Source organism: Symsagittifera roscoffensis, chromosome 5 (genome assembly GCF_963678635.1).
Source record: "Symsagittifera roscoffensis chromosome 5, txSymRosc1.1, whole genome shotgun sequence".
Taxonomy (NCBI): Eukaryota; Metazoa; Xenacoelomorpha; order Acoela; family Convolutidae; genus Symsagittifera; species Symsagittifera roscoffensis.
The window spans coordinates 17,586,036-17,598,567 of record NC_087066.1 but is presented as its reverse complement, the minus strand read 5'-3'; the positions used below and the strand labels follow the sequence as shown (position 1 = coordinate 17,598,567).

The following is a 12,532-nucleotide window of genomic DNA, read 5'->3' as shown; positions in this document are numbered from 1 at the left end:
AAACCTAAATTTTAGCAAAACAAAATGAGCAACGCAGTCAGCAAGATTTTTTTTGAGGCAAGCTTACAGAAAATTTCATTAAAAATCAAAACCGCCACAAAACCTTTTCTCAAAATCAACCATGTGGGGTTAGTGAAAACAAAGCATATTTTGCCCCAATCACGAGAACATTCTATTGTATCACGACGCCCCATTCTACTCACATCCTCATAATGACAAATTCCATATCTGGGCGGAAATGCCACTGGCGGCGGAGGAGTTGCCCTCCCGTCATCATTAGCCGCAGACGCTATACAGTTAGTCTGTCTGCCCGTATTATAATTGCACTCCAGTGTATAACTATGAGTCAGTCCGAGTATCTTAAACATGGCCACTCGACCTGCGCCTTCTTTCGAAGCACCGTCTCGTTTGTCTTTCATGTACATGTTCTTCTCTGTGAAGTTGCATGCTCCGAAGTCGAAGTGAGCAGAGTTGAGAGAAATGAGTTTTGGGTACAGTAGATTCTCAACCTGGAAAACATTATAAGAAACTTACTATGTTACTCCTTTTTACATTATACTTTTAATGAAAAATTACAGGAAAAGTTCTATGAATTCACAGAAAATCTTAGAGACGCAACATCAGTGTATAACGACCCTCATGATCATAATTTAGCGAACCTCATGATCATACGCAAAGCATTAACAGTTTGAACGTAAATTTCAGATGTTTTTGCAATCAACTAACCATTGCGAATTTTGAAACAAATGACTAAGTTAAGCAACGGTAGCAAAACTACATACGTGATCAGCCATGTTCTCCATATGATTTCCATACATGAAACATCCCCTCTTAGAAGCATGTCCATGTAAGTCCACGTAATAAGCTATTCCACTACTTTTGTTCCCGATACTGGACAGGAACTCGAGATCATCCATCTTCGAAATCGGTGGATCTGCAAAACATACAATTGCACTTGCTGACTTATTTAACCAAGACAGAAAAAAAATAAAAAACTGACCAAAAAACAGTCGCTTTTCTGAATTGATACTTCTTAAGGCCATTTTAGCCGTTTTTTTCATGTTTTGTTTTTGAAATCGACCGAAATAAAAACAGCAAACAAACAAACAAACAAATCTTGAACTTTTGCAAATCGAAGCCGTAAACTACAAACTCAATACTATAGACTCCTCAAAAAATTATGTCTAAGAACATTTGAACAATTCCAGCATATGATTCTTTTTAAACCTGAATTCACACAAACAAAAACATTCGGTAAACAATTTGAAACGCAACTTTCGTCTGTTTATTTTATTCCTTATATTGTTACTTTGAAATCTTTATTTTTCAAAGACTATCATGGACTCTATGGATCAGCGTAAGGAGATGGTGGATGCAATGATTGACGGACCAACAAGAAGGGTTTTGAGTACAATCATAACGGATGCGATAGAAACAGGAACTTTTTTCAAAAAATGAAAATTTGCAAGATTTTTGTAACGAGATTGATAATAGGCTACGAGAGCAAGAACGATAAACGTAATTTAGTATTGAAAAAAAACCAGCCGGTAATTTAGTATTGATGAGAACCAGCAAAATGACGAGTTACTGAGAAATATTTTGGGAATATATTATCAGCAAATCGTTTGAAAGCTTGGAAAAAAAACGCTGAAGTTTTCCCTCGATTATCATTAAATTCGTATACTTTGATGATAAGAATGTGGTGTTTCGAAAGAGGCGACATTTGAAACAGTCGTAGAAAAACATCATTTCAACAGAAAAAAAAGACATGGGTGAAAAAACAACTCCAAAGCAATGGATGCAGTTATCAAACCTGATTTGACAACTAGAACGCATAATTGCTCCATATCGATTCTTTGCGAAAGCCGAAACGGATCGGCCAATTTTGTAAAATTTGAAAACGAAAAAGATAAGGATAATTTGAAAAAATCAAAAAAAAGGAGAGACGTGGCAATGGAAATGTAAAACAGCCGAACTATCAATCTCGAAACGCTAACAACAAAAGTGTTTTAACAGACGAAGAACGGACTATGCGTTTGTATGCGTCAATTTCTCCTGCGTATGAAAAAGCTTTTCTGGATAAAATCAATACGGGCGAGGATGAAAAGGGTTAAAAGAACTTGGGATATGGCTACAAAGCAAAAAATGAAGAGTGATTTGAAAATCAATTTGTGCTAAAGCTGTTCGCTAAATTCGTTGATGCAAATATTTTGGCTGAAACAAAAGTGTGCTTAGAATACAAGCAAAAATGGTTCCCGAATAAAAGTTCAATGTTTTAGTGATTTTGGTTTTGAGCTATGCTTGTTTTCTCTCTTTTTGCTCAGTTTTTGACCAAAGACAAAATGAAAAAAATTAAACAAATAATTTCCTTTAAAAATTCGAAAACTAGTTTTTTTTCTTTGTATTTGGTAAAGCAGTTTAGATTGGCTAGTAGCAAGTTACTGTGATTTATGCGGTAGCTGGTTTCAACAAAATCATCGTACAAACCCTTTCATGCTAACTGCTTCTTTCTTTCATGTTTACTGCGATTTCCGTGATTGCAAACAAGATTATTTTTGATCTTTAAATGTCACTTATCGTTTGCTTTGATTTCCGCGGTATCGGTCACAATGCAAAACAGAAAAAACTTCGATCCAAAAAAATTGTTTGAACTTCGATTCCCTATGTTGCATAACCCAAGTTCAATCCAAAAGTTACTGGGAATGTTAAAATTTGAAATAATTTCGATCAATTGCAAAAATGTCCACAAAATGTTTCAAAACAACTGCATGGCAAATCATGAAAAAAACTGTTACAAAAAGCTTAGCGGAACGCTCGTTGAAGGGCTATGATACAGACAAGCTAGTAAGTAATGATGACCTCAATCTTTCAACAAAACATCAGATCAGCAAACAGTCATGTTCAAGACTTGGAAACTTTTGATAGTAGCTTGCCTCAAAACCCGAAGTATTGGAGTAACTGAGACTTGCATCAGAATGGAATAAAAAAGAGGTGTTCCTCTAATCAAACCTCTATTAACTAGTTATGGCAAATAAGAAAGTCCGAGGTGGTGGAGTCGAATAATACGTCAAAAATACAATAAATTACAAAATTTTAGCTCAAACGAACGAACCACCAGCCCGCAAATTGCTCATAAAATTTGATCATTACCTTTTTCAACCATTTACCGAACGCCTAATTTTGGCATTGGAGAGACTCAGATGTTTTACAGGAACATAAGAAGCTTACCAGCTTACGAGAAGATATGACAAGAAAAAAAAGACTCAAATGAGATATAAGCATGATTATGCGGTGACCTGAACATCAATTTTCCAGAAGACAAAAATTAATCATAGTAGAATGAATACTGCTGAAAAACACTATAAAAACAAGGTCTAGAGTTGGAATTAACAAACGTAGCCGCAAGGCAAACCACATCGACGAATACCTGGATTGATGTTTCCCTTGCAAATGTCGAGGAATTGTCTTTAACATAAATATCAAGGTAAAAAAATCGAAGAAAAAGGTCTATTAAAACAGTACCTAGAAAACACAAACGAAAAATTTTGCCAGATATTCCTCCTTCAGAAAATCGAAAAATCTAACATGAGATCAAAACTAAACGATCAAAAAAATCAGTCAAAGGCACTTATCTCTCCAGCAAAAGATATTGATGGGACAAATATCGAAAGTAAAAAGTGGAGAGAACCCAATCAATTATATAATTTTCTTTCAAACATTTTCTTAATTTTTATTTAAAAATCAATAGTTTTGAGACCAAAAACTGGATGTGAAGTTTTTAATACAATAGCAAATATTCAAAACAAAACATCTTTGAATTTTAATGACCTAAGGAATTATGTATTCAAAAAAATTAATCCGACCAAAAGAGCGTTTCTAGATAATTTTAACATATATTTTTTGACGAATTGTAGGTTGCTTACGACATACAGTTTTCAAATTTGGAGAGAAATTAAAAAGCGGAAATTACAGACCGTTATCTTTGCTGCCAATTTAAGTAAGATATTTGGAAGATAATATGCCATCGCATAACTTCTTTCCTACAAAAATTTCAACATTTTAAATTTGAAACATTACTGGTACCGAAGCAAAAAGAGTAAAATTGATGCCATCAAATATTTGGTTGAATTTATTAATGCCTGTTTTAACAAAAAACTCCAACGGCATGCCGTCTTAATTGATCTATCAAGGGTTTGATACAGTCGATCATTGCAAACAAAAATTTCAATTGATTTGAAAAGACTCATTGCTGGATTATTACAGTCGGTATCTTAAAAAGAGAACACAATATATCCAAATTGATAACCAAAATTCAGACTCAAAACCTAAATTAAGGGAACCCCACAGAATTAATTTTTGGGTCCTATTTTGTTGCTATTTGACGGTAAAAAAAGCGAAGTTATTAGCTTGGGAAACAAACACGTAAATTTTCTGGTGTCAATGGATGACACAAAGCTGAAATTAATTCTGAAATGAAGTATTTAGTAGTAATTTTAGACGGAAACTTAAAAACAGAGGCAAAGCGGAGCGTCGCATCATTTGCGATACAATACAAACAATACACAGAAGTCGAAAAAAAACATTTAAGAAAAAAACTAGGTCTAATGAAAAGTTTTGAATACAATAGCAAATATTCAAAAAATATATCTTTGAATTTTAATGACCTCAGGAATTATGTATTCAAAAAAATTATTCCGACCAAAAGAGCGTTTCAAGATAAATTTAACATATATTTTTTGACGAATTGTAGGTTGCTCACGACATAAATTTTTCAAATTTGGAGAGAAATTAAAATGCCGAAATTACAGACCTTTATCTTTGCTGCCAACTTAAGTAAGATATTTGGAAGATAATATGCCATCGCATAACTTCTTTCCTACAAAACATTCAACATTTTAAAAATGAAACATTTCTGGTACCGAAGCAAAAAGAGTAAAAATGATGCAATCAAATATGTTGTTGAAGTAATGAATGCCTGTTTTAACAAAAAAAACTCCAACAGCATGCTGTTTTAACTGATCTATCGAGGGTTTGATACAGTAGATCATTGAAAACAAAAATTTCAATTGATTTGAAAAGACTCATTGCTGACTTATTACAGTCGGTATCTTAAAAAGAGAACACAATATATCCAACTTGATAACCAAAATTCTGACTCAAAACCTAAATTAACGGAACCCCACAGAATTCATTTTTGGGTCCTATTTTGTTGCTATTTGACGGTAAAAAGAGCAAATTTATTAGCTTGGGAAACAAACACGTTAATTTTCTGGTGTCAATGGATGACACAAAGCTGTAATTAATTCCGAAATGAAGTAATTAGGAGTAATTTTAGACGGAAACCTAGAAACAGAGGCAAAGCGGAGCGTCGCATCATTTGGGATACAATACAAACAAGACACAGAAGTCGAAAAAAAAACATTTGAGAATAAAACTAGGTCTACAAAAAGTTTTTTTATACAAAATCAAATGTTCAAAAAAAAATCTTTGAATTTAAATGACCTAAAAAATTCTGTATTCAAAAAAACTATTCCGATCAAAAAAGCGTTTCCAGATAAATTTAACATGTATTTTTTGACGAATTGTAGGTTGCTCACGACATACAATTTTCAAATTCTGAGAGAAATTAAAATGCGGAAATTACAGACCGTTATCTTTGCTGCCAACTTAAGTAAGATATTTGGAAGATAATATGCCATCGCATAACTTCTTTCCTACAAAACATTCAACATTTTAAAATTGAAACATTTCTGGTACCGAAGCAAAAAGAGTAAAATTGATACAATCAAATATGTGGTTGAAATTATTAATGCCTGTTTTAACAAGAAACTCCAACGGCATGCTGTTTTAATTAATTTATCGAGGATTTGATACAGTCGATCATTGCAAACACAAATTTCAATTGATTTGAAAAGACTCATTGCTGACTTATTACATTCGGTATCTTAAAAAGAGAACACAATATATCCAAATTGATAACCAAAATTCAGACACAAAATTTAAATTAGGGAACCCCACAGAGTTCATTTTTGGGTCCTGTTTTGTTGCTGATTTATGCTAATGATCTATCAAATACTTGCAAAAAATGTGATGTCACAACGGTTTATGATGATACCAACATTTACGGACAAATGAATGACCAGTAACGAAACTTCGAGTGAAAAAAAATCCTCAAATTTCGAGTGATCTATCTAGCAGGATTGTATGTAATTTTGATGGTAAAAAAAGCGAAGTTATTTGGTTTGAAAACAAACACGTAAATTTTCTGGTGTCAATGGATGATACAAAGCTGAAATTAATTCCGAAATGAAGTATTAAGGAGTAATTTTAGACGGAAACCTAGAAACAGAGGCAAAGCGGAGCGTCGCATCATTTGCGATACAATACAAACAAAAAACAGAAGTCGAAAAAAACTATTTAAAAAAACTAGATCTACTAACAAAATTTTAAATACAGTAGCAAATATTCAAAAAAAAACATCTTTGAACTTTAATGACTTAAGCAATTAAGTATTCAAAAAAATTAATCCGACCAAAAGAGCGTTTCTAGATAATTTTAACATATATTTTTTTGACGAATTGTAGGTTGCTAACGAAATACATTTTTCAAATTTGGAGAGAAACTTAAATGCGGAAATTACAGACCGTTATCTTTGCTGCCAATTTAAGTAAGATATTTGGAAGATAATATGCCATCGCATAACTTCTTTCCTACAAAAATTTCAACATTTTAAAATTGAAACATTTCTGATACCGAAGCAAAGAGAGTAAAATTGATGCAATCAAATATGTGGTTGAAGTCATTAATGCCTGTTTTAACAAAAAAACTCCAACGGCATACTGTTTTAATTGATTTATCAAAGGTTTGACACAGTCGATCATTGCAAACAAAAATTTCAATTGATTCGAAAAGACTCATGGCTGACTTATTTCAGTCGGTATCTTAAAAAGAGAACACAATATATCCAAATTCATAACCAAAATTCAGACTCAAAACTTATATTAGGGAACCCCACAGAGTTCATTTTTGGGTCCTACTTTGTTGCTGATTTATGCTAATGATCTAGCAAATACTTGCAAAAAATGTGATGTCACAATGGTTTATGATGATACCAACACTTACGGACAATTGAATGACCAGTAACAAATTTTCGAACGAAAAAAAAATCCCCAAATTTCGAGTGATCTATCTAGCAGAATTGCATGTAGTTATTTATATCAGAATTCATTTTTGGGTCCTATTTTGTTGCTATTTGACGGTAAAAAGAGCGAAGTTATTAGCTTGGGAAACAAACACGTAAATTTTCTGGTGTCCATGGATGACAAAGCTGAAATTAATTCAGAAATGAATTAATTAGAAGTAAATTTAGATAGAAACTTAAAAACAGAGGCAAAGCGGAGCGTCGCATCATTTGCGATACAATACAAACAAAAAAACAGAAGTCGAAAAAATATATTTAAAAAAACTAGGTCTACTAAAAATTTCGTATGCCTAGATAGAAGTCCATTCTAGGCAAATATGCCAGACATTGAATGTTAAATTAGCAACGGAACAAAACTTACGAAGAGGAAACGAGACAAAAATTTTTGAGCAGAACAAAAAAGCACAACACTTGCACTTGCAGTTACAACGAATCTTACTTACAGCCCAAGAAAAGTCCGTGATGTCGCATCGAAGCCGACAATCTTAAGCAGACAGCAGTTAATCCGATTTTTTTAAAAGTTTGAAGTCCCAACCCTGAAACTATAATGAAAAACACTTGATCATTACAGCATAAGCAAAATCCCTAATGTAGCAACTAAGCCAACAAACGAAAGTGACAAATCAATATTTATCGGAATTATTTTCAGTTGCATACAAAAAAACAAGCTCCGACAACAAAAAAACAAGCTCCGAACCCCTGATCTTTGTGTGAAAAGCCGATGGTGTTACCTCTAGGTCAAATAAGAACGAGCCTCGAACTTGTTAAGCTTCAATAAAAAGCTAATAAGAAAAACAATTAAAATTACTAAGAAAAGTTGTTAACGGCAAAAAAAAATTAGTTCCCAAATAAAGGACACTTGCTCTCGCAAATATTATTGTAAAAACCACGTCCCATACTTACGCAACAAAGAGGCCAGTCTATCATCAAAAATATATTACTACAAAAAATTATATTGAACATGGTACCATTATTCGTCTTTATAAGTCTTTCAATGAACCAGTTATACAGCCAGGTGTTTTGCTTAATGGGCTAGAAAATAAAGCGGCTTAGGACAAGTTTCAAAATCGAAAGCTAAGGTTTTTTTTTCATAGCGAACGAACACTTTGAACTTTAACATAAACAAAAACAAGTTTTACACAATTAGAGAATTACATACTTAGGAAATGATAAAAAAACTCTTGTTGAAATTATGAATGAAAAAATCCATGTATTAAAAAAAAGCTCTTTTATAGTTGAACTGGGAGAAGTTTTGTATGGATCAAAAAAATTTAAAATTTGAGAACTTTGAACATAATTTCCAGTACTAGTAGAAGATGAGCTTATACAGTAACTGTTTTTTTTTTTTCAATTTTCCCGCAAAAATGACAGAAGTTTAATAGCTGGTCTCATTAATTAATAAAGACACATTTGAATAAAACAAGATGCTGCACAAGTTCAAGAATGTTTATATTCAAGACAATCAAAACTTTGTTCATTTATTTTGATTATTTCTTTTTGTTTTTCTTTGTTATTAGGAGTACATCACAGAACTTAGACTATGACATACATAAAATAATATATGTAACTTATACATATAATTTGCTCGTTAAATGCTATTAAACATCTACGCTTTTTTGGTCAATAACACGGAAAGTTTTTTACAGACCAGACTGTTTCGAAGCAGTAAACATTTGCTCAGAGGCGTCACATTGACGTGCAATTGCCTTTTGACAACCTCTCAAATTTGTTTGTACTAAGCTTAACTTGGAAACTAATAAGTTTTCCTTACAAAAAAGTTGATTTATTTCAACTCAGAAGCGCAGCTGCACTTTGAAAACGCTAGCGACAAAAACAGTCAAAAAGGTAAAGGCACTTTTTAGCTTTGGTAGACTACGGGATTTCAACCGCGAAACTTCCGGTCAAAATTTACTGCAGCCACTCATCTTTTGCTCGCTGATTAAGCTATTTTCATATATTTATTACACAGAGAAGCTGCGCTTCGCAAGCACATGCGAGAACATGACAAAAAGCAGCTCTATAAAATGAAATAATAAACAGTAAAAAACGGCCTAGAATAAGTAGGAAAAAATTCTTTCACATGACAGATTCGATCCTTCCACCTGACGATTACGAATAACACTCCCAGGCTTCTCAGCCACGGACGTTTAACCATCAGCAAACAGTAGCCACAGTTCAAGCAGACAACAGATGCTATGAAAGTCCTAATGCTACAGCTCGTGATTAAATCAAAAGTGCCACCAAATGAGCACTTTATTTGCGAGGTAGGTTGGAAATAAGAAGGTTCATACAAATACACTAAGCTCGCAAGCTCACTGGCGTGAATAGTAACTATCAGGCAGCTTCAATAAAGCGCATCACGCTAAGACTAATGCAACTGCTTTGACTTACCACTACGACAGCAAAGAGCAGATTTCCCTTTACCCACGATACACGGACACTTTCTCCCATCTCCGCTACCACTACTGCCCCCACTGCCTGCCGATGTGGGAATCATTCCTGTTCCGTTCTCCTTGTCACTTCCACTCGTATGCCTCCCGCGGGAATCTGTGGGATTGGCGACTGCGTTGAACACATGGTGGTAGAATAAGATCTGTCTGGCGGCGTAGATCGGCGAATGGTAAGTCAAGTCAGGGTTCAAGTAGACTCGGTTTAAGTTCACACCTATAACAACATTCTGTTTGCTTGCTAGAATGTTAAATAGTTTGGAGTTTCGAAAAGGTCCTGAGAGCTTCTAGGAATTATAGATTATTTTGATTTTTCATCGCAAAAAAAAATAAATATTGAATTTTTGCCTAGACTCATGCCTGCTTTTTAAAAATCTGAGTTACTTAATACTTAATCTTTCTCAGAACAGCAAATTGCTTTTCGAATGAGCTACCTCTCGTTTCAAAATCGAATCATCTCCGTTTTAACTTAAAATCTTTATAATTGGTCAATTAACGCCGCAAAAACAAACTAGCATCCATAAGTAAGAAAAAATTGGATCACGTTAACATACCCCCCCCCCCCCAAAAAAAATGCTTTATGGCGGATGATGAGGATGCCAACTTGGATCAAAAATTTTTAATCTTGAAAATCTAACCCCGTGAGTCGGTCCTGTAGTGTCCATTCATAACTCCGTCTGGGTTGAGCATGGGCATGAGTTTGAACACGAACAAGCGTCGGAGTGCTATTGCACGGGGATCATCTGGTCTGAGGATGAACTTGAGGAAACCATTAAACACGAAGCTGGCAGGCGTCTCACCTGGATGAACACGACTGGACAGGAAGAACACCTGAAACATATTAGTTATTTTGAAAAGAATGCATAACAGATATAATTGTCATTTTTAGCATCGTCAAAAATGGTTAACTGCCTTTCGCTAGAAAACAACGACGCACTTCTCAAAAAATTAAATTCACCACAAAAAATATATCCAGCATGCTTATAAGACTTGTTATAGAATCTAAATAACACTTTGATAACAATTTAGTTCAAGCGTTTATTTAACTTTTTTTGCTATCAGATTTATGCGGTAGATCTTTCGCGGTAAACATTTTGCGGTAAATAATTTAGGGAAAGATCATTCAGATCTTAAATTAAACGTTAATAAAATTGCACGGGAACGTAGATGCTAGCGGAAAAAATATACGAAACCAAATAGGTTAAATGTCGCATCCACTATCCAATACCACATCCTGTATAAATTACTAGGTTTAAATCCAATGAATCGTATACCAACAGAGTATCTTTTCCGAAAAGTTTTAAAACCAGTCAATCAGCTTAAGAAAAACGCCTGCGATTAAAACTGTCATTGAGCTGAACTGTACTTTATCTTTGTTAATAACTATTTAATCATATCCTACTGATACCACTTTTTAACACAGAGGGAAACACCCGTTCTATTTAATGAAACCAAAGTCCAAAATCTCAGATTTGGGAGGGTAGTTTTTGAGAAAACGTTTAAAAATCTGAAATATGAATCAAATACTCTCCCACAGACATTTTCGAAGACTGTAGAAAGACGTGTAAAGTTCAAAGAGACTACGGTAGTATAAAGACACAGGAAAGTGTGCGGTCTTTCCATTTATACCCTGTTTTTTTGAATATCGGTGGAATAGTTTTCAAGAAAAACTAAAATTTTTACAAAAAGTGAAAACTTTTTCAAAGCGTCCCAAAAACAACCAATCCCATACATTTTCATAATAACTATTTTTTACCAAGAGACGAAGTTGCACTTCGCATACACAAGCAGAAATATGACCGATAACGCTACTGGAAAAAACTGAATGAGTAAAACTGAGTCTATAAAACTTCTGGCGCACGCCAATTATGAGTCTACATAATTGCTAAGTGATGCAAGCCAATTATGACGCATTAGCAGTACAAGTCACTTTAAAAAAAAGAAATTACCAACTAACCTGCTTCAATTTATAGAGCGGACTCATTTTAACTAGTATACGAAAAAGTTCATTAAAACATCCGACCCTGCCCAGGTTTGAACCCTCTTATTTTGTTGCGGGTCTCCTTCCCTACCTCTACGCTACAGATCCATGATACCTTGTAGCTAAAATTCTATTTGTAATATAATACTCTGTGTTAATATCCTTAGCATTGGCTGCATTAATAGCTGGTTATTGGTCAAAAGCAACACTTGCAAATAAACACTAATACTTGCGACTTAGGTTGGGAAAAAAAGAATTCATACTATCACACAAGCTTTCCTAGGCAAATTCTAGGCAATATGCCAAGCAATAATTTTGAGTTTTGATTTATCAACGGAACACAACTTACGAAGCGTACACAAAACCGACCATCTTTGAGAAGACACCAGTGGAGCCGAAAAAAAATGATTTTATAAAAAAAAACATTACAAAGTTTCAAGGTCCCCCTGAAACTACAATGAAAAAAATGCCACGATACTTGTTTACAGCATAAGAAAAATCCGGTATGTGGCAACTAAGCCGACAAAACTAGAGCAAATAAATGAAAGTCCAATCAATTTTTACCAGAAAACAATTTTCATACATGCTAGAAAAAAAAACAATTTCCGGCCGGGATTCACAAGCGAACCGTAAGAAACTTTTAAATGCAAAGGTGACGGCTTTAACTTTAGATCAAGTGCGAAGAAACCAGGATTTTATAAAAAAGTTCTTTACGGGAAAAAAGTCTAGTTCCCGCCGATAACACGACACTGGCTTTCGCAGGTGTAAAAATGAAAACATTAAATTTTAACAAAAATTTATGGATCTTCTCCATTTCCTTTTTTCAAGTTTTCATTCCTTTTTCATAGTTTTTTTACGTGTTATTATGACTAAAGGCGTGATATTACGCATGAATCAAGCGCA

At 33.9% G+C, this 12,532-nt stretch overlaps 1 protein-coding gene across 3 annotated transcripts in view; it reads right to left on the bottom strand.

Moving 5' to 3' along the window:
• Window positions 1–12,532, bottom strand: part of LOC134845475 (cytosolic carboxypeptidase-like protein 5) — a 37,734-nt gene that overhangs the window by 13,773 nt on the left and 11,429 nt on the right. For all 3 annotated transcript variants that reach the window (XM_063862366.1, XM_063862368.1, XM_063862367.1), the window contains exons 5-8: window positions 10,287–10,479; window positions 9,593–9,865; window positions 783–934; window positions 204–509 (exon numbers count right to left, since the gene is read on the bottom strand). In XM_063862366.1, coding sequence (XP_063718436.1) covers window positions 204–509; window positions 783–934; window positions 9,593–9,865; window positions 10,287–10,479 — 924 coding nt within the window. The remainder of the gene's footprint in view (window positions 1–203; window positions 510–782; window positions 935–9,592; window positions 9,866–10,286; window positions 10,480–12,532) is intronic.